Source organism: Ceratina calcarata, unplaced genomic scaffold, assembly GCF_001652005.2.
Source record: "Ceratina calcarata isolate Rehan_Ccalc_2016 unplaced genomic scaffold, ASM165200v1 scaffold39.2, whole genome shotgun sequence".
NCBI classification, from domain to species: domain Eukaryota; kingdom Metazoa; phylum Arthropoda; class Insecta; order Hymenoptera; family Apidae; genus Ceratina; species Ceratina calcarata.
In genome coordinates this window covers 3,280,240-3,302,205 of record NW_017162322.1, presented here as the reverse complement: position 1 = coordinate 3,302,205, position 21,966 = coordinate 3,280,240, and the positions used below count along the sequence as shown (strand labels likewise).

At 42.4% G+C, this 21,966-nt stretch overlaps 2 protein-coding genes across 9 annotated transcripts; both read right to left on the bottom strand.

The window, feature by feature from the left end:
* Positions 1 to 314: 314 nt before the first annotated feature.
* Adcy8 (adenylyl cyclase 78C) lies at positions 315 to 11,220 on the bottom strand. Of its 7 annotated transcripts, none has more exons than XM_018026489.2 (19): positions 10,944 to 11,220; positions 9,823 to 9,970; positions 8,062 to 8,300; positions 7,524 to 7,681; positions 6,869 to 7,058; positions 5,778 to 6,323; positions 5,131 to 5,289; positions 4,584 to 4,813; positions 4,306 to 4,442; positions 3,885 to 4,197; positions 3,587 to 3,766; positions 3,421 to 3,518; positions 2,851 to 3,351; positions 2,482 to 2,778; positions 2,154 to 2,391; positions 1,956 to 2,082; positions 1,776 to 1,882; positions 1,442 to 1,705; positions 315 to 1,362 (listed from the first exon to the last, which is right to left on the bottom strand). In XM_018026489.2, exons 2-19 carry the CDS (start codon positions 9,879 to 9,881, stop codon positions 1,150 to 1,152), a joined length of 4,056 nt encoding a protein of 1,351 aa, XP_017881978.1. In that variant the 5' UTR covers positions 9,882 to 9,970; positions 10,944 to 11,220; the 3' UTR covers positions 315 to 1,149. The 7 variants fall into 7 exon arrangements, with proteins under 7 accessions (XP_017881978.1, XP_017881980.1, XP_017881981.1 ...); XM_018026491.2 differs by having other exon boundaries at positions 9,823 to 9,871; XM_018026492.2 differs by having other exon boundaries at positions 8,062 to 8,294; positions 9,823 to 9,871.
* A 577-nt stretch (positions 11,221 to 11,797) lies between these two features.
* tapas (tudor domain-containing protein 7 tapas) lies at positions 11,798 to 19,583 on the bottom strand. Of its 2 annotated transcripts, none has more exons than XM_018026496.2 (17): positions 19,321 to 19,583; positions 18,007 to 18,164; positions 17,724 to 17,932; positions 17,541 to 17,641; positions 17,311 to 17,416; positions 16,575 to 17,234; positions 16,340 to 16,504; positions 15,902 to 16,252; positions 15,664 to 15,831; positions 15,328 to 15,585; positions 14,951 to 15,196; positions 14,435 to 14,785; positions 14,147 to 14,364; positions 13,856 to 14,069; positions 13,658 to 13,776; positions 13,382 to 13,533; positions 11,798 to 13,292 (listed from the first exon to the last, which is right to left on the bottom strand). In XM_018026496.2, exons 2-17 carry the CDS (start codon positions 18,089 to 18,091, stop codon positions 13,069 to 13,071), a joined length of 3,627 nt encoding a protein of 1,208 aa, XP_017881985.1. In that variant the 5' UTR covers positions 18,092 to 18,164; positions 19,321 to 19,583; the 3' UTR covers positions 11,798 to 13,068. The 2 variants fall into 2 exon arrangements, with proteins under 2 accessions (XP_017881985.1, XP_026670277.1); XM_026814476.1 differs by lacking the exon at positions 19,321 to 19,583 and adding an exon at positions 19,042 to 19,306.
* Positions 19,584 to 21,966: the final 2,383 nt, after the last annotated feature.

Genomic DNA, 21,966 nt, shown 5'->3' with positions numbered 1-21,966 from the left:
GGAGATCACCGCTGTAGCTAGCCTTATAATTATTCATTACGATTATTATTATCATGGATTATTATTATGGTTAATTAAAATATATTGTGTTTACCATAATAATGTAATATACAGTTACACAGAGTTGTTCGAACTGTGCTGTACGTTACGATTGTCAACACGAAAACGCTGCTGCCCTGCAATTATTATTAAATTGACTTTTCCTCAAAAAAGAAAGGAAAGAAAAGTGTTGCTTGATGATTTCATTCCTGGTGATATATGAAACACTGATATCCGTTAAATTAAATGAAAATTATACACCTTGATCAATCGTCTTCGATCGCTCCTTGTTAACTTATTATTTATTATCAGCAACTTTACCATATAATTTCTTTCCATCGTACATTACTCCACGTGTTCTCTTATCAATGTTTTGTAATTACTTCATAGATCGGGGCATTATTTACAAGTACGTTGGATCTTAATTAGAAGGAGAACGACACGAACGAAAGTAAAAATTCTATCTTTACAGCGTCACCGAGAGCATAGAGCTTATATAACAAATGATAATTTAACCATCACTGAACGAGTATCATTTACGTTAATCTAATGGCAATCATTGTCGAAATAAGTTAACTAACGTGTCAACCAGTTGTCCGAAGAACGAAACCGTGCATTGGGTAATATGTTAATTACAAATGCTCGTCGCTGTTCGAACTGTAACGTTAGGTGAGTTTTACTTAAAATGGATTGCATGATAATTCTCATTTTAAAGGAGGCAAAGGTATTTCACATAACTGATTGATAGAACTGTGCTTCACGGGACGATAAGTTTCATTCTGAAAAATACTGACGGTATTCGATTCTATTTACACTATATATAACAATAAAAATGAGAGATTCATAAACTCTTAACCGAACATAAACTAGTGTTCATTTATCAAATACAACCAGTCGACAATGATCCTGGAACTAAAAACGGAGAGAAAGACAAGATAAAAAATCTCTTTCGCCAACGCGACGATTTTTGCGTCTGGGGAAAGAGTAGAAATCGAAATGGTCCATTTTAAGTCTTACCTCGCGTTAGCAACTAGTTTGTCGAGGATGGAACCGTTTGTACGTAACTAGGCACCGAAGAACCAGAAAGAAATACTGACGCGATCACGATGCTTATGTCCTTCTAAGCGCTCGTATCTGTTTGCGACGTGCTTGAACCACACCGTAGACGACCGCGGCGAGACTTCTACATCTTGTCGTGTGTTTGGTCGTGCCCTCCTGTTGCATGGACCCTTTGCCCAGAACGAAGTACGTCTCCATCGTTCCCTTGCCCTTCACCTCGACGAGCCCCCTCTTCTGAGTCTGGTACCCTCTCGATTCCAAGAACTGTTCCGATCGCGAAGATTGAATATCGATCACGAAGACTGAACATCGACATATTCCACTCGAACGTTATAACAATTACCCTGGCGATCTCCTGCGGCACTTGGATCTTTCCCATGACGCCTGTGGAGTCCATACGGGACGCAAGATTCACCGTGTTGCCCCAGATGTCGAAGACGGGCTTCCGAGCGCCGATCACGCCGCCCACCAACGGGCCGCAACTGATGCCCACTCTCAAATCAAAATTATTGAACGAATGTATGTTCACGTCCTCGAGACGAAGCCGCATCGCCACCGCGTAATCCACCAGTCTACAGAGATGCTCCATGTCGTCCTTGTTCTTATCCTGAGAAATAACGTAGGAACAAGATTAGGAAAGATCGTCTAACGAATCTGTCACTGTATACGACAATTACATTTTCACAAGGATTAAGACCGGAGGCTGCCATGTAAGTGGCTCCGACGGTTTTTATCTTCTCGATACAGTGGAACCGATTCTCGTCCAGGAGCTCGTCGAAGTCAGCTTGAAAAATGAAACGATTAAAATACATGTTTGATTCGGAGTATGAAATATTCTTGAGTGTCATTTCGATTACCAATGATCTCATTCAATAAACGTATACACTCCATCCCTTTGTTAACGTCCTCCGAATAGAATTCCGTGAAATTCGGCACACTGGCGAACATCACTCCAACTTTATCTCGGGATTGAGAATACAATTCCTATGAACAAAGAAAATCGTGTTAGTACTTTGACCGACGAGGGGAGACCGATTCGAGCCTTCGACGGCCACCTCTGGCGCTCTCTCCTGGGTCAAGAAATGATGAGCTACGTGATCCGGTAAAATGTTTTTCAACAACTGCATATTGTTGTGCCGTGATTCGATCATGTCGCTTAGCTCCCTCTCAGCCTGCTGTTTCCAAAGGAAGTCTAATCGAGACGTTACCTCCACCAATCTACCGTGGTACGTGACCATCACCAGAAAGACGAGCATGAACGTGAGCATTTGTGCTGAAAGTGGTATCGCCGTTCTAGAAAAAGAGAAGACCACCGTTTGTTTTCGAGACGGAATTTCCGCGTCTTCTCGAGGAACGAAAGAAGACGAGGAGAACAGGACTCACGCATTCTCCTCTTCGTCGGGAATGGAGAAGAAGTCTTTACAGACCACCAGGATCAACACGGCGTAAACGGTGACGATGATTGTGGCCAGCGCTGTTTTCACCAAGTAATACAACTTCAACGCGGAGGCCAACGCGATCAGGCACAAGACCCACGTGAACACGATGTACTCCGGCCTCACGCAAGTGGTTTGATCCTGAGCTACGAGCTCGTTGTCGTAGTACAGCATGTACATAGGCTCCGAACGGGGCTCTGTTTCCGGGGAGAAGAGTATCTTTCTCGAGAGGACGTCTCCGCTCCTACGGTCACGAGAAAATGTTCTGTAATGCCTTCGAGGCGTGGGTCTGTCGCGTAGCTTGTATCTATAAAACCTGAAGAACTGTTCTCTCCTTCGACCTTTCGCCAGACTACCCTTGTTCTCGACGTTCCCCGTCCATTCCTCCTCGTCGCTGAACGAATCTATCCACGTTTCGTTCTCCTTGGACGTGACATCCCTCTGCTCGTCGCGAAGAGCTGCCTCGAGGAACTTGAGGATGAACTGGTCCAGGCCGGTCGTCGGTGCTACCAGCCGTTCCGGCTGCAACGTCGGGCTCGCCAACGGCTGTTGCTGAAGTTCCAGAGGCTCACGGAATCGACGTTCAGAATACAGAATGGGCGTGGGGCATGCCAGGACACCGACGATCGACGTCAGAGCCATGAGACTGATCACGCTGCAGATGAAGATCGTTCGGTGTTGCTTGTTGTGTACCAGCATCGAAGAGGCGTGTTGCAAATAGGTGGGTAGGCTCTTGAACTCCTCCGCCATCACCAGGATGGACGATGCCACCAGAATCAATGTGGTAAGCGAGAGAGAACCCAAAAGAATGACGCAGCTATAAAAGAAGAGAGAATTTCGACGAATTAAAACGACCCTTGATTGTGAATCGACGCTGCTCACTCACTGTTGCAGTATTACTGCTTGACAAATAGCTATGAATATCCACACGACGAAGCAGCATATCATGTTGGATTTGAACATGTCCTCCCGCAATTGACCGAACTGGAAACGTTCCCAAAGATGTAGCATCGAGATCAGGACAAATTATTGTACGGGGACTCCGGTCTCACCTTCGATTCCAGACTCTCGTCATTGTAACGTAACGTCCAAGTGTTGATGTTCGCCAATCTCATGCGCTTGTTGCTCGCGCTTTCGAGTCCAGCGGTCGGAGACTTGGCGCTCTTCGAGGTACCGTTTTCTTCCTCGAGGTAGTCCGCCTCCAAGTTACTGACCGACGGCGCGGTGTTCAACTGCGTTCAGAAATGGTCGTTAAACTCTGAACGTTCTCCGCGGTCCAGAACCAGATCCGAGGATTTTGGTCAAACGCTCGGATTCGATTCTGTGTCGGGAAACCGCAGACAAACGAACGTTTTCAAACGGTATCTCTGGCGTCCAGTCGACGCCGATGTCGTCATCCGTGCATGAATTCGGCGCGCTGCTGTTCGCGGCCAGAGGGTTGTTCAGTTTGAAACTCTTTTTGCTCTTGTTCGCGTCGTCCTCGGACCATATCTTTGGCCGAGAAGAATATCGCCGCCTCGACTTCAAAGGTTCGACCTGTTTGATTAAATACGTCACCACGTTCCTCTCTTTCAAGTAATTGTCCCTCTCGGTTCCGTTCCCCGGCTCAACTTCGTACACGTCATTCAGACAGTCCAAAGTGTCCTCCGAGATGTGCACCCTCCTGAAATGTCAATTCCCTTTTCTTCTCTACGATTCTACGTACGACTTCGACAAGATCAAATTGAAACGAAAGCGGCGAGTGGACAGAGGTAAAATTTGACACGTTTACCCTGGAATGCCTCCGCTCTCGAGATGATTAGCCAACGTGACGTCGTAAGACCAGACGTCGAATTGCCATTTCCGAAGTCCAAGCACACCGCACAGAACCGAGCCACTATGAATCCCTATTCTCATGTTCAGATCGACCTAAACGAAACCCTCTTACAGTCGCAGCGTCAGACGAAACTTAAAAACGTATGATCTCGGTAACACCATATTTATGTACGAAGCTACGTTTGCTCCCCTTCTAAATCGTAATGAAACGATATTCACGGTATCACTGTGTACCTTTTGCGTGTACCGCACGTCCCTTATCGCTTTGATCATATACAAGCCCATTTCGACGCAACAGTGAGCATGATCGCTTCTGGCTGTCGGCAGTCCCGAAACGCAGTAATAACAGTCCCCGAGTAGTTTGATACGCAGACAATGGTTCTCCGCGGACAGCTTGTCGAAACGTGCGAACAGATCGTTCAACACTCTCACCAGCTCCTGGGCGCTACACTGGCTCGCTAAAGCTTCATGGGAAAATCGTGAATGAGAATCATTGAGCCAAACGGCTCTAGATCAGTACTTGAAAGGTGCAACGTCTGGATCAATGAATCAACTGTAGAAATCTCATGAAAGATTTTAACAATAAAATAACGCGGAGTTTACTCGTTGGGATGGAATCGCTCGAGAAACGAAGGAGAAATGCAGGAAGGAAGAAATGAAGTCTCACAGCTGGTCGTGTCATCTCAGAAAAGCAAACTGAAATCATGAAGAGGTGAGTATCGCCGAACTGAGACTTCCGAAATCGTGCTCCAGGGAATTTAACACGGAACAACTTACGTACCAGTGAAACCTTTTATGTCAGCGAACAGTATGCTAACATTTTCGTAACGGTGAATGTATATCCTGTGAAACTGATTAGGTGTAAAGGAGATCGTCCCACCACGAGCTGTTTCGCGTGCGATATCACTGATCATCTCCTTAGCCACGAAATCTGGTAAAACTACAACAGAATCCATCCATCATGACACGCGGATCGCGCGCAACCTCCGGTCGCCTCGCGTGTATTATTATAATCAAAATGAGAGGTACGAAGGATTCCCATTCTAGTTTGCCCGTTATATTCCCTAAACGAATGATCGCCGAGGGATCGATAATACGTAAAAGCAAAGTACGTATGTACTGACAGAGGCTATCGGTAAAACATATCTGGCGCAATCGGGCGAAAGTGTCTACTGACCCTTTTTGACACTCGGCTGAGCAAATTACACGCGCCGACGAACCCCGTGGTTGCGCCGCAACCTCGTGCGTCTTTATATAAGTATGCGGCTCATTCGAACACGTCCGACGAACGTATAAATATACTCGAACACACGTCGGGCGGTACGCGATCATCAGATAGAACCACGCGCATATGCACGTTTATAATCGTGATCAGCTATTCTCTCTGATCGCTGGCGCGAATTTACATATGTCGAAAGGATGTCTCACCGGATAGTAGCAACTTCTCCTGCCTGTTGTTCTCGTTCTGAGTCCGTTGCCGGGTCTCCATGGACCTGTGCGTCTCGAGGAAAGCCTGTCTCTGTCCTCTGTCTGTCAAATACTTAGTGTACATGCCAGCTAGATTCATTGCAAGATAAAGAAGGACGTTGGTCGTTAGCATTCGAACTATGCACGTGACATCATGCAGCTGCAATAGCAAAATCAAACGACATACTTTAGCGAGGAAAGGTAGTGGCTGCTGGTGGGCGAAGCGTACGGTGGATCGCGCTAACGCAAAGAAAGTACGCAGAAGGGGAAGAAATGGGACTTGTGAATAAGAGAGTATACAACGTGGACCAAGGATTCTTACGTATGTCGGGTCTCGCAACAGAGTTATTCCCGCTAAGACCATGTGAGTCAGGGCTGTACCATAGCCGGCGAGAACGCACCATCTCAACGGCAGTGGAAGCATCGCGTACGGCGCGTACACCACGAAGAGTATGTACCACATGAGACGCTGCTGGTTGGAGAAATCTAGACCGGCTCCTATAAAACCTGCAATCGAGCCGGGTGCATATAAGAGTAGAGTGTTGAAATTATTCTAGTTATGACCTAATTTTCAAATCCTCGAGAATGTCGTCGGACTGGAGGGGTTCGCGAGTCGTTGGTAAAAAACTACGGTCGATCGAAATCGAATTCGTCAAAGGAACGGCAGCGGTCGTCGGGTCGACGTTAAACAACGACGGAGGATCGGCGATCAATAGTGACCCGTGGCTATAGTATAAGTTTGTTCTACCGCGTCTCTCTCACTACGGTCCGGTGAACATTCAAGCAATTCGCTGGACCGCCAACGCACGAGCCACTGGAGCAAAACTCTATTCGGTAAACGAAGATACAATCTTACCAGAAGCACGTTTTTACATGTCTATACATAGATATTAAAACGCGACGGCCGGTCGACCGCGGGTCTACCGACTCGTTTCGTCCGACTATGAACGGTGTTATCTGCTCGGACACGTGCGCGTAGTTTCACTCCGTTTCCAATCAGGAATCGGTCAACGGCCTGTGTGATGGTCGAGATCTTTCATCAAAAGAATCACCTTGCGAATTAATCAGTAACCAAGTGAAGATGGAAGCCCAGTACAAATAATTATTGGAGAAACACCGCCACCAGCCGAGGATGCAAACCGCCAGATTCGCGGCCATGCAACAGGACGCCCAGGACAATGATTCGATCAGACCGGCGCTGGTTTCGTCCCTCTTCCACAGCCAGATCGCCAAGAGGATGATCTGGTCTCCCGATGAGTCGTATGAAACAGATATCAAGGAACGCCATACAGAATATACTACGCGAAGCCGATTTCGATCGGTCTGCACGATTTTCACTTTAGACGAGACGTTTCGTGGTCCGATACGTTACGGTCGGTCGGAAAACGCCTGCCTTCGTACCGTGGATGCGCGGGAAAGCTTGACCTCGGGTATCCATAATTACGGGACGCGCTTATCAATTCAGGGCTCGAAATTCAATTCCGTCGTTACATTCGCAGCATGGTTGTATTTACGTACAGGCCAGAGGTGGGGAATCTTTTTACCATTAGAGGCCACATTTAAATAGGTAACAAAGGAGGCCGCACGTTCCCCACCTCTGGTATAGATGATTCTCGACCCGAATTTTCCGGTACCGACGCGCCCCTGCTTCGTACGCTCGCACGTCCGAAGGGATTTTTCACCGACCGTGTTCAGGGATCGGTTTACCTTCAAGCTGAGATCAACGATATTGAGCATGATCAACGATTTCTGACGCTGACGATTGGAATAATGGAGGTACGACGTCTCCAGTTGTTTGCTGTGGAAGCTGTTCGAGAGCGACGGACAAAATATTCCCTTATAGAGCACGCCCTTCTTGAAAACATCTGAAAATATCCAGCAGTATTTATAGCGGAAGGTTGTACGTGTGAAATAAATTAATAACACGTTGCTCGCCGCTGATCGGATAAACGGCGACCGATTCAAGCTCGCGGTAGTGATAAAGCGAAGAACCGGAGAATTTCGAGTCTTTCTCGAGAAGCAATGTCATGAGAAACACTGTGGATTTTTTTAAGCATGAAGCGACGTACATGGGATTCTCGAGCTTCAATCTCTTCGACAGCCATTAAGGTTGTATGAACTCTTACACAGAAACAATGACGACGTATTGAAATTTTTGTTACATGTCTTAAATCTTCGGCAAGGATTTTACAGCTCATACAACCTTAACATGAATTTACCGATTCTGGTAGTTATCGAGAGTCACCTCGCTGCGCTTGAGATTCAGTGTCGACAGGCTGATCGGCGAGAGCCACGTCCGGATCGGTAGAGCCTTCGGCGTCCTCGTTCGGCTCGGTCGCGTCTTCGATATCTTCTGGAACTTCCGGATCGTTGTTGGCCTTCCGGACTTCCTCCCATGCCGCCAATCCTTCCCTGCCCAGCCTCTCGGAAGTGAGTTTCTTCACGGCCTTGATCCATAATTGTTTCCTCGGGGAAATACTCAACCTATTGGTACCAGAAGCGAACGCCTCGCGTTAATCATCCGAACTCTTGGTGAACTCTCGGAGGAACACTCAAAACATCTAGGAGATTCGTACACGAATGCATGTTCCTGTCCACATCGATTATATATAAATCGGTAGCGCGAAGTAATTAGAAGATCGCGAGATTCTTTCTCTTATTATTTTTATTATTTTTATTATTTTTATTATTAGCGATTTCAGTGATCGGACTCGGAACAAAAGTAACGGTTTTTGAAAACCAAGTCAGAATTCCAAACGTTCTGGAAATTTATTATCTGAACGACGCCATATCATCATCCTCGAAATTGCACAAAACGCGGGCACGTGTTTAACGCAAACGATCCCCTAATTATTTCGCGTATAAACGAAGCTGCAAAACATTTATGCAGGTCACGATAAGTACAGGTAAACAACTTCCATCGTTGCAAGGTCTCCGATACGAACATTTTACAAACATTTTTAAAACAATGTTAGTAGTAATTCTGTTTACAGCAACGAATTCGTTATTTCGTCTCGATTGAAATCGAGCGAGAGAGCATCGTGAGGTTTGTGTGAAGTTTCGAAAAGTTCTGCTTCTTTAGAGACGATTGATATATTCGACACGGTGTAAAATCGTTTCGAAAACGTCACATTAAGAGGAGGGCAAAGAGGAAGGCGTTTTAGAATCATCGACGATCACAGGAGAACGAAAATTGTACAGGTAACAATATTCAGATCGATATTCGAATATGATTTTTTATCGACTGTGAAAATGTCCACCTAAACCGGAAATGGGGATAAAACGAAAGTGTAAGTGTACTTCTATTTTACGTCAGAATTTGATCATTCTACAAACCTCACAGAATTTCATTATTATCGACATTTTTATTTTTGACAACAAACATAATTCGTGTTCAACTATTAATTTGGACATTGCACGTTTTGAATATACAACTTCCAGTTTAGGCGGATTTTTAAGTAGGTGTCCGGTCCCTCCCTGTAGGAGATGATTCTCGCCGACGTATAAACGATACATAATAATAATAATTGGTGCAGACATATTTTTAAAATATGCAGTACTATCGATCCGGGCACAGTTCTTGCGCGTACGATCCATCATCGCAGCTAATTCATTGAAAATAAGAAAACCACCGAGTCGTTGCATCCAAACGAAAAAGACGAACGAGGAATGTGAAAGATAAAAGAAAAAATAAAGAAAGAGAAGACGGAACGTGTCCTCGTGAATGAATTGTCGAGAATGTGTGCCTGTGTGTAAAACACCGAGACAAAAACACAAGAAGATGTCATCGATACACCTGGCTTGGTACTTCAAACTTACCGAACAGTGTTATTGTGTTAATGACGTGTCGCATTAAACAAAGAAACAATTGAAAATTCTTCCTTTGCACGAGTACGTTATGTGTACCTACTTAGCATTGTTCTTTTATCTTTTTCTAATTTCTATCGTTCTGTCGCGTATACAGAGGAGAGTATAGCGAACGGCGTACATAAGTGAAAATACTTACTCATTGATGCCCGCGACATCGCTGTCCAGCATCATGCTCCAGGTCTGTTCTGTAATCATTATCCCCCGGATGATCCGCGAAACGAACAACTGCTCACGTTGTGATTGTCAGCTGTGCAATTGCCTTAGTATCCGGCATTTTCACACACCTTAAACCAGAACTTGTTAAGAAACGAAGCCAATTCCTCTAATGTCCCGGGCCAGCGTAGCTCAAAGAATTTATTTGCTTTCGCCTTCTCCTTCGCCAAGTCAAACAATCACGGTCACTTCGCCAGAATTAATCTCTCGATAGCTGTACCGCTTTCAACGATCGAACCGCCGGCTCAGAGATAGGACGATCTCAATCGCAATGATATTGAATTACTGTAACGTCGCGGACGCGTGACGTTCGAACGGGCGGCGATGGACCCACACGTAATTAGAAACGGACGTATGTACGTTCTCTCAATTTGACGAAACGCATTAGAACTTCGCGACTTCTCAGTCGATTATCAGCTTCATTCCGTATTTGATTCTAATCGAGTGATCTGAGTGTCTTCAGTCTGATCGAGTAGTGTGTAACGGTCAACTGTTCTCCCCTCTTCCGTCTCACCGTTTTTCTATAAAATTCTAATTCGTATTACTCGACGCTGGAGTATTAACATTTACGTTGAGAAGTCTGTTTTCTGACGCGTGGCGTTTATATAAAAATATTACAGCGCGTTAAAATAATCCCCCTCGGTCTTCGCGAGAGACTGTTCCATTATAACGGTGAAAAGATCCCGCTTATTTTTATGCTTGAACATCGATGAGCGCGTATCGTCGGATAGAAAATAATCGCCGATGTTCATCAGACGAGTGAGACAGTTCAGTCGTCGCAATACCGAATTCAGAATGTTCGCGTCGAGGTCTTTCACTGTCTTGAGACTCGCGGTTTCAAATGATGAATTCAGATTCGAATCTCGCTTCGGCGACGAGCGCCGAACTTAAGAGGCTCAATTGGGATTGAAAGGCGCGCGCGAAGACCGAGACGGTTCTCGTTAAGAGGCGACTAAGAGAGGAGAACGAAGCTGAAACGGTAAGATAAACTGGAATGATCTTGTACAGTTCTGAGTCCTGATCGTGGTTTCTCTTTTACGTTACCTGTCGACCTTCGTCTACGGGGTATAAGCGCGTGACTCCGTGCGACCGCTTCGTCCCAGCATCAAGACCGCCGCCGTCCGCGTACGTAATTGGTAACGGATGTCGAGAACCGCAGGATGGTGGCATCCGCCGAACGATCAACAGAATCGCGGCTCCGCCAGCGAAATCGGTTATTACCGGGTACCCGATCTTCAAACGAGTGAGTGTAACGCGAACGGTGTCACCGCGCGCTGCCTCTCCTGACGTCAGTCAGATACTTTTGCTTCATCCCCCCTTGTACGCGACGAGAAAGAAGGGATGATCGAGAGAATATAGAAAATGATTTCGTCCTGAACGGATACTAAAATGCCAGCCGTGTCGATCTTCTCCGTAAGAATATACGTTCCTCACGTATTTACGAGGGATCGTTAACAGGATTAAGTACAGAATCAACCAATCTTTAACGATCGAGGTGACATGTTATTAAATGAATTTTATTTCTAGTACTCTGTACATGTTCGTACATTGATTTAGAACATCATGTCGCGGAGTTCTACGAAAGCCGATCATCGACGCGTGAGGAGCCTGATGATCGACGATTAATTATTAGCGCAATGCGTGCGCTTTCTGATCGTGCGGTTCTTCTTGGTACAGATGCCGTGTATCGTTCGTTACAGCGATCAATAAAAACCGAAGAGACAAAGCAGAGAAACGTTATGTCCATTTACATTGAGATACAAATTATATCGCTGCCGCAAACTGAAGCTGACGGTTTCCAAGTTTGTTTGAAAGGGCGAGAGATAATATGTATGTATCGCGAAAGAAACAGTGATTCAGGCAAAGGTAGCTTGTGAAATAATTGTTACACCACAAAATTCGTGAAAACGTTAGTATTTATTGGCACCTGTTCTGAAGTAATAAAAAAATATATATACCATAACGGAATATCTTGCCGCGAAGTTACAATATCATCTCACGAATTTAGGAAAGTAAGAATATTCTAAAAACAGCATATCTTTAAATCTAGCGATTACGCATATAATTTAGTCTAACTGGAGAATACTGAACGAGTAAATAGTCGCTTAAAATAAAATGAATTCGTAGTATAGGCTTTGATACGCAGGGTATGCCGCGGGATCGCGAGATCCGCGCGAGGGCTGAACGTATATCTAACAATAGCTATAAATATATTAAATGAAGCGAGTGTTACTTTTCTTATATCAACGATGTACTATTAAAACGTATAAAAGATATAACGTGTCCTTAAACTGCGTATAATTACATTAACAAATTAAATTAGAAGCGATAAACTTGTTTTAAAAGAAGAAAAAATAAAAAGGGATAATAGTAATTTGTAATTAGCAGCAAAGGCTAACTATAAAAACAAATGGAATGCTGTTAATCGCACACAGCCTATTTCAGTTAACACGTTCCTCTCGTTAACTCTGCGCAAAGGAAAAAATGAAAGAACAGAGAGTCGATCTACGAATAAGTCAACAAAAAGTCTTGAGAAATCGTGTGCGCGATCGTTCTGAAAGGAAGTTATTCTCAAGCTACGCATAAAATCTCAAACGTTCAAAAACCCGCAGAAACTCACGTCTGTATGGAACTTGAAAACAAATAATCTCTAAATTAATAAATAACTATTACCAAATAAAAAACGAAGAATGAAAAAAAAAAAACAATCTCTGTGGGATACTGTGAGTAGCTGCAGATAATATGTACATACATAAAACGCAACTGTTTGTTTTATACGTTTGACAAGTATTTTTTGCACAAATATAAACATCATTTTATATACAAGTAGCTACGTTCTCGATCGTGAAACACAGTTAACGATCTTTTAGCACACATGTAGGAAACAATTGTCTGCAGGTACATACCGAGTCCCAACAGTTCTACTCCCCGCGATGAGCGTCGAGCTCTGGCTTACCGAAGGAAGCATAGGAACGCGTAACAGCTGCTATCGCTTCCTGCGGTCGACCGTTGTAAAATGTGATAAAGACGAATCGTTTGAGCTTTTTGTACACGATGTATAGAGAAATTCGGAAACAACATGTCAATCGTTAATTTCATCTACGGCACTCTCCCGTTTCCCTCATCGAACGAGTTCTGTATAATACAACCTGTGTATATCTGTCAGTACTTAATCAACGAATACGGCACAGCCTTCGTCTACGAGAATTTTGTCGATGTAAATATCTTTGTTGGTAGTAACGTCGATCAACTTCAACCCCAGTATAGTTTCCGCTGGGGAAAGTTCGTCGTGCGCAGACTCGACGACCACAGACACGAAACTTTTGTTTACGACCAATTTTTGGAATAGAAAGCTGTCTTCAGCAGACCAGTCACCGTTGATGGGTCGTATGCCTGCGCAAGTGATTAATCAAGAATGAATAAAGGAAATTTTACTCGTAGGTAGAGTTGAAGATGTAAAATTTGAGAAGACGATTATGTACCAACGAGTCTCGCTTTAATGGCTTGATAAGGTAGGTCAAAGAATTCGCTTTTCAAAGGTTGCAACTTATCCAGCTCCAGTACTGACACGTTCCCAAAATCGCAGAAATAAACGCTGACCATGTTGTCATTCATTACGCTTGAAACGCAAACCCTAAAAAGTAATTATAAAGAAATAAAAAGTGAATGACGGAAAATCATTATCATGGGCCAGTGATTCCACAGATGTCGGAGAGTACGGGAATATAAAATGTACGTTCGTACATTAGTCTTCATACCTGTACCAATTGTTGTCATCGTGTTGCGCCGCATAAAGTTTGTCTTTTTGAATCGATTCGGGACTTGGTGTAGGACCATTGTATACTTTGCAAGCTTTTTGTAATTGTTTCATTAGAGACTGAAAAACGAAAGGATCTATGATAATTCTGCCAGGCGAATGATTAAATCGTCAAATACTAGTTGGCGAAATAGCTTACCTGCAATGCTTGCTTGTCATCGTAGGGTTGCACGGTGAAATTCCCAGGATGTGCCGCCATCGTTACGTGCACGTCAAAATAATCGCGAATAGCACCAATTTTCGGTGGTTTCAATGACAATCGGTAGTCACCATTCTCATTGTCCGCAAGTTTAGAATTCATACGTTCTATCCGTTTCCTGGGTTTCACATTATTGTTACCGTCGCCATTCGTTCTACGAATCGAAGAGACGACAATTATTGTTTTCTGTTCTTGTTAATAAGATTTGTAATTTGATTCTTTATAACATACTTAATGAGTTCTTCTTCCAAAGCCAACGTATTGTTCAGAGAAACGAGCATGTTACTTGGCTGAATTCTTCTGAACATTTCCACGACAGGCGTGCCGTCTTCGATCGTAACGATTTTCAACAAAAGCGGTTCACCCTCTGGAGCGAGCTCTACTAGCTTGGTCACCATCTTCTCGTTGAACATTGATTTGTCAATGTTGTGAAGATGTACTTTTATCGCCTGTTAATAAAAGTGATATGTTGTACACGAGTAGATAAATTTTACCGAGTATCAAAAATAGCGACTGTACCTGAGGAGGGTAATCAGCTAATATTTGAGATAGTATTCTCAGATCAAGAAGATTCGTTATGGACGTGATCACGGTCTTTCCGTAATCGATCAAAAATACTCTGAATTGATCGTTAGAGACAACGTCGATAATTTTTCCCCTGTACCAATTATTGTCTACCGATACGAAATACGTTCTACTAACACCGATCCTAGAAACTATGCTATTCTTTTTGTCCTCCGAATTTATTTTGGTGGATATCAGTCGATTTAATAAACTAATCAAGAGCTTCATGTTCTCAGACTGCACTTGAACGTAAACTTCGCCACTCGGTTCTACGTGCGAGATAAATACTTTAGACACTTGTCCTCCCTGAGAACAATAAAAAATGTTACATTTCTATTAGCTATCTTCAATCCGTAGACCGCCGGCATTAATTACGTCTAAATGTGATTATGTCGAGGATACATGCCATGGAAAGTAGTAATCAATACTTGAATTGTGATTAATTACGCGTTAGAAAAGTAGAGTACTTACAGCGTTCAGTTTAGGAGCAACCAGTACTGTTTCTGAGAGATAGCTAAACAGTTGTGCGTTTACATCGACGTCCTCTTGCCCGTTCGTATCGTAAAATATAACAGTCGCGGTCGGTTCATCTTTATCACCGTCGCGGCTGATTATTTCGACGTACAAACTCCGACCGAGGAGCAAGTTCTCCATTTGATCGACGATACTATCGTAATCACTAAAGTCTTCCAAATCAGAAAGAGACACTCTCACAGCCTGTTAAACGATATAAAAAGATGTTCAATGATATGCTCGTTCGTTGATTCAATAAGATTTACCACTTGCGCTACAAATAAACTCACAGTTGCGCGTGCTGTGCGCCACAGTTTCAATTAAAACGAACGTACCTGAGCTGGAAACACGCAGTACTTCTTATCCAACGGATATAATTTGCTATAATGGTAAACATCCTCGTCACCGTGATCAATAAACGACACGATAGTATCTCCAGTTGTAGCATCGAAATCTACGCAACGAACTCTGTGCCATGAATCGTCTACGTAGACGGCATAGTAATTTCCAGTTTTAATTGCTTGTGGCTTGGTAGGTTGCTGGACCTTACTATAACACTGGCTCATCTCGGTGATCAAAGCAAAGAATGGATCCTGACAAATGAGAACGTTATAAACACGCGTAGATAGTCAATTAAATAATTGTTCTTTACATGATTCCTTTTAACTCACAGAATATGAGTCGTCTATGATCCTGATCCATATCTCCGTAGTGCTCACAACGCAGTTAACCGTTGCACTGAAATATCTGCTCTCTGGTAATTCTAACTTTTCGGGAACTGCAATCCCAATTGGATTCAGTTGTACTTTATCCACTTTCGATGGAGGCACATGTCGAATCTGAAAATGAATTAATTAGTCATTTTAGCTGTTTTACAGATAAATATATGATCTGTCGGTATCGTTTTACCTTTTCAGGGGACGAAACAAATCGACGTAGAATTATCGAGTTGTCAGCTCCTTTTTCTAAAACTATTTCTGGACACTTTTCAATGTCCTTCTCCCAATTCACCGGGAGAATTTCTTGGTATTCTTTCTTATAATACACCGGAATTTGATGCATGAATATGCCGCTCGGATGAGCGTCTATTATAGACAAGATTCGTTTCTTGATCAAGTCCTTGTCCTTAGTTTCGGTCAAACTGTACGGTAGTCCATACTTCTCAGTAAGATCGAGCAGAGCATTGTTCGCCGCGATCTTCTGTGCCTCGTCCTCGGTACGCGCTTCTTCTGGATAACTCCCGTAGTCGTATTGGCCAACCTGAGAACACGTTTTCGTTATTTAAGGTTCCTGATCGATGATCCATTGCTTCAACGATCTGGTCTAAAATAACACATTAGTACCAACCTTAACTTTCGCGAACACAGCTAGGTGTTTAGCACGCTTAATTGTCATGGGCAAAATTTGATACACAGGCTCTGGTAGATTGAGTGCAATAGCTCTCCTCTTTAACTCCTCCCTTGGATCAACTGATTGTGATTTTGGCACGACTGGTTGTGCATTCATTCTTAACTGCAATACCTCAAAAAATGTTATCATCGATACAGGAAGGTGAATTCCTTTTGACAGTATAGATACATACGGATGGTAAAGAATCGTTCGGTGGCTGTTGCAATTGTACTGAATTTACTGGTGATCGCTGATACTGTGGTGAATTTATTTGTGACTGCTGTAATTGTGGTGAATTTATCGGTGGCTGCTGAAACTGTGATAAGTTCATTGGTAGCCTCTGTTGAAACTGCGGATTCATTAATATCGGCTGATGTGGATTTGTCAATGGTTTCGGATGCGAATTTATCGATGGTTTCTGATTTCCACTCGTCAATAGTTGCGGCTGTGAATTAATCAACGGTTGCTGATGCGTATTTATCGGTGGTTTCACATTTATATCCATCAATGGTTGCGGCTGCGAATTCATTAACTGTTGCTGATGAGTTGATTTGCATTCTGCTATAAGTTGTCCGGGTGAAAGAGGCGACAATACGTGGGATTGCTGCGACGATGGAATGTTCATGTGCAGACTTTGAATTAATTTGTCGAGATTAGGAGTTACGTTAAGTCTATCGCTTATGTTTGAAGCTTTCTTATGATACACTTCCGCGTTGTTATTAACAGTCTTTGGTTTCTGACTTATCACTGGCGTTATTGCCTTTACATTGCTCTTTGCTTGTAAGTCTTGTCTAGGATCTTTGACACTTTGGTTCGACACCGGAAGAGCGTTCACTTGTCTCTCTTTCAGTCTCTGAAATGAAACAAGCGGCCACGTTTCATTTCTCTGATATTAATATACTTGACGCTATGAAGATTACATTACTCACTGTACTAGGAGCACTTGCTGGTGTCGTATAATTGGTTGGCATGAATTTGGGCCTCTCATTATATTGATGAGTAACTGTCGTTCCAAACGAAACACTCAACGGATTCCTAAGAGAGAACGCATGGTCAATGATTTCCTGAATTCTCGACAATATTAAATTGTACGTAGCTAACAAGATCTTCAAAGATCCTCAAAAATGTGACACAAATTAAAAGAAACTAGTGAATTTACCTCGCACCCATTTTTGAATACATATTACTACCGTCGTTATTTACACTACGAGTATTCCTTTGCATGGGCTGACGGAATGACAGAGGTCCTTGACTCCTCACCTGAAATCGTGTGACGTTTAGAAAATAAATCATGTATCATATACGCTATGTTTCAGTCCAACTGTATAGATGAAATGTTCACCAATTTCTTATTCTTCTTAGACGATGTCTTTTGTCGTGCAATTAATTTGGTAATGTGTGCAGACTCTTCAGTAGGTATAGCCTCCACGTAATGCGTGTTACCTCTATCGATAAGTTTAATACTAGGAATAGTACGCAAGAAGCCAACTAAAGACTGAAATCCTAGGGTTCTAAACGGTATGTTTTCATCAATGAGCATTCGATAATCTCCTACGAAAGTATAGACGTAAATCAGCAATTGTTTCTTGCACTCAATTCGATGCATCGAAACAGAGTTTACTTACTATTTAAATTGTCTATCGCGACACTACCCTTTGATGTCAACAAGCATGCACGTACATTCTGAATAACATCTTCTCTGCTCGTCATTATTGCTGCTCCTTATACAAGGAAATACTATCGAGGATAATCAAAAGATCAAGCAGATTATGCTTCCTAGAGCCTGAAAACGTTCATATTACAATAGTGAACCAACGATTGTTTTAAACCAACTCGTCGAAAAAAAGTGATGATTTATTTCTATAGACCTTACAAATCCATGAAGACATGTCGAAATGTCTTGATAACGAAAACTATCAGACGAGTGACGAATTAAAATGCGGTTTCAATATTACGCGTATGTAGTTGTGTCACAGATATTTTCAATCGAAGTGAAAAAACGTAACGATTGATTTAAATATTTCTTTGTTGCGTATTTTGACGGGATCATATAACTGTACGAATAGAATAAACAGGGAAGTGTACGACAGATTGATGTCTGTAATGCGTAAATGATGAAACGAAACTGTTACAACTGGAACAACGCCGGCAAATGGCGATCGAATCGGTAGTACAGGGATTGATAATGAAAATGATTGTCAAATGTCAGAGTAAGGGGAATGGATCAGTTATTCGACCCGATTAAAATCCTCATATCCGACAATGGTTCTAAACTCTAAACGTATTTAAGACAATATGTTCATCCAGATATTTACGGGTTGTTACGGAACGACATAGTGACCCTCCATATGTAATATGATTTTGTTACATTAACAGTAAATAGTATTTAAAACATTTTCATTTAAATATCCTTCGATCTAAAATAATGTGGACACGATAATAATGTAGATAGGTAGATAACAACGTAGATAGATATATAACGTGAGATTCATAGTTCTCCGATAATGCACTATTGTATACCAAGCGAATAACAAATTGAACAATTGACAGTACGAGATAGCAATGTCATCAAAGTGTACATTTTTTATAGAAAAGAAAGAATGTACTATTGGCAAAGAGCACTGTGAATGCTCGTGTCGAGGAAATAATAAATGTATTACCTTGACGTCATGTAATTTGACGAAACCAATTATAGTTCTTGATGATATGTAACTGGTGCGTAAAATCGAACGCAAAATAGGACAACAGCTGTACACGAAACAGCATAAAGTTTACGCGATACCGATAGTTACCATCACGTATTCGTACCAAATAAATAAACAAAACTGGCGAGCAATCGACCTCGCGGTTGAAACACGGGGATAGTTTGAAAAACTATAAAATATTTCACGGGAAAAGAATTTAGGCCACCGTTACGAATGGTCAAAGGATGCACGTACCTTTCTATCTCCGGACGTCGTACACAGACAAAATCAATCGCGAACTTGTCCAACCAGTCTTTAATACTTCTAAACGGTGCAGAGTATTAACCACTGCGGTGACAACTCAACTGAATCTAACATTCCCTCCTGTTTATCGTCGATAAGGGGACCCTTTCGCAAACTCCATTCTATGTCCGCAAAGTGAGTTCTCCACCTATCACCAGTCGAGATGGCAAAAAGTACCTGCGTCTACCAATTGGATTTTTTCTTTTCTCTTCCCACTCCAACTCTGGCGAGCCCAGCAAAAGTGGAAGGAGAAGAGCCGGGATATTCGAGACGCAAGACGCAACTCGAATACAGCGTTGAGATATTTTTTCCCTCGGCCGAAAAGTGGAGACGACGCGACCATGGTGGGGACTGGTACTTGACGGGGGTATGCTAGGCATAGTCAGTGAAGGCGCATGAGGAGAATAGTAGTGGGGATCGAAATACGGGCGAAAAACAGGGGAAGCGAGCCGTGAGGGAAAAAATATCTCAACGCTGCTCGAATAATATATTACATAGTATACATAGTATATAAACGCTTATCGTTAAATAATTTAAATGTTTTCAAGATATGTACATTTATGTAAGTGCATCCAATGTTTCATTTAGAATTTATCTGTAAATGCAAAAATTCAATTGTCATCAGCAAAATACAAATGATTCTGTACGTAATTCTAATCGCAAAATATTCTTATTATTTGACTAATTGAAGTACACGACGAGCCGATAAGTTGATTCTAATTTCTGTACGGACTATAGTTCTTACGCCGTGAAATTTAACACTTTTCTTACAATTAGCCGCACAACACAGCGCTATTGATATAGATTAGATACTGCACGGCGAGCGCATACTTTTCTCATGATGATTCTAAGAAAAGAAGTCCCCTCTCGTTACAAAGATTTCTTCCATCCAAAAGATTGGGGCAACGAAAGAATAATAAAGGGATTGTTGTAATTATATCTGAATAATGAACGATGAATAATTTATAAAAGCCGAAGATTAAAATCAATAATGAAAACATGTATGCAAAGCGTATGACTAAATATAAATAGTAAAAATATGCAAAAAGTAAGAAGTGATAAACGCGGAAAATGACAAAGCCGAAACTTCTTACTTTTCAAGTCAGGTGCAAATGCAACATTTAAGTTTTATTCACACTCGGATCAGGTTTGGCACAGAGGATTGCATAAATAATCAAATAAGGGCGTTAAAAAGACGTGATACAGGCAAAACTCTGCAATTTACTCGAAACATTGTCGTTAAGACGAGTGACCCTCAGATTTTAACTGTCTTAAGGACCCCCCAACGCCAGTATGACCATCGACCGGTTTTTTATGGTGCTTTATGCCCAAATCCGTTGACCGTTAAGAAGACTTGCATCGATGGGACGCAGTCTCCCCCTTAAAACCCTCAATAATCTTCTAATTTTCTCTGACAGAAACCAGATGTGCAGTACTGCTGAGTACTACGATCGCCATAAAAAAAAGGACTACCACTTGAAGAAGGAAGAAACGACTGCTAAAATAAAACAGGCATGTGTCATCCTTTTTCTGGCGTCGACTCGAAACCGGAGAAAAGACTCTTTCCCCATTGTTTGCAACCCCAACAACGTGCAGCTCGCAATAAAACCTGGACGATGTGAAAGCGTAGAAAAATGTTGTCCCCGTACCTTCGGAGTAACAATTAAGTTAATCCTTTGCACGTGTGCAACACTCCAAGCCCAAGGAGTCCCAACGTTTTCAATTGTTCATTGTTACAGCACGAAGGGACACGGTGAAAGAACACGTGTTTTTTAATAAGAGAAAAAGCGCGAACGTATACATCGCCAGTCATGTATTTGAGCACGTTTGAAAATAAATAATTCCCCTTCAGGAAGCGCCTAACGTATCCACCGTTACAATTAGGATTGGGAATGAGTACACGCGTTTTTTAATAAAATAAAAAGCGCAAACGTATACATCGCCAGTCAAACCCTTGGACACGTTCGAAAATAAATAATTCTCCTTCAGGTAGCATCTGTGTGTTGAACCACCGTGTACAGGTATCCGACTCGCAGGTAAGTGGTCAAACACAGGTATCCATCGTCATAATTTAGATTAAGAACCTGCTAATACCGAAAGAGTCGTTTGTAAAAACTGTGATTTACGGTAAGCCCATGCAATTGAGTGTGCCGATGTTTGGGAATACCAGATGTTTGGACTTTTCGAATCTTTTTCTTTATTTCACTTTCCACGGTCGTCGTCTATCTATTCAGAAAAGCATAGTGAAGTAACATCTGCAAGCACTTGGGCCGAGCACTGTTGGATAAAGACAAAGGAATATAACGTACAATTGCAGCTGCATTTACGTACATGGCACTATACATATACACGTGTACTTTTGTTGGATAACGCGTTCGTCTGTTTGATCGAATTTTGGACATTTTGGCCAATTTTCTTCTCCGATTCCAAGGAAATGGAATTTGATAAAAAAATTCAGAGATGTACTAGTATGAGAGTAGTACACGTACGAATATTGGCAATCTTTTCCATCGATCATTTCTATTTCTTGTTTTTTGTTAGATTAGATTCTTATATAGATAGATAGAGAAATTTAGATTAGAAATTTTTAGATTTTGT

Excerpts from the sequence above, each read along its gene's own strand:
- tapas (XM_018026496.2), bottom strand. The coding sequence starts at position 18,091 with ATGACGAGCAGAGAAGATGTTATTCAGAATGTACGTGCATGCTTGTTG. Across the intron at positions 14,365-14,434 it reads TAGCTGATTACCCTCCTCAG|GCGATAAAAGTACATCTTCA; the intron begins GTACAGTCGCTA and ends TTTTATTAACAG. Across the intron at positions 14,070-14,146 it reads TTGGAAGAAGAACTCATTAA|AACGAATGGCGACGGTAACA; the intron begins GTATGTTATAAA and ends TTCGATTCGTAG.
- Adcy8 (XM_018026488.2), bottom strand. The coding sequence starts at position 9,881 with ATGATTACAGAACAGACCTGGAGCATGATGCTGGACAGCGATGTCGCG. Across the intron at positions 2,392-2,481 it reads CCCGACGAAGAGGAGAATGC|AACGGCGATACCACTTTCAG; the intron begins GTGAGTCCTGTT and ends CTCTTTTTCTAG. Across the intron at positions 2,083-2,153 it reads CCCAGGAGAGAGCGCCAGAG|GAATTGTATTCTCAATCCCG; the intron begins GTGGCCGTCGAA and ends CTTTGTTCATAG.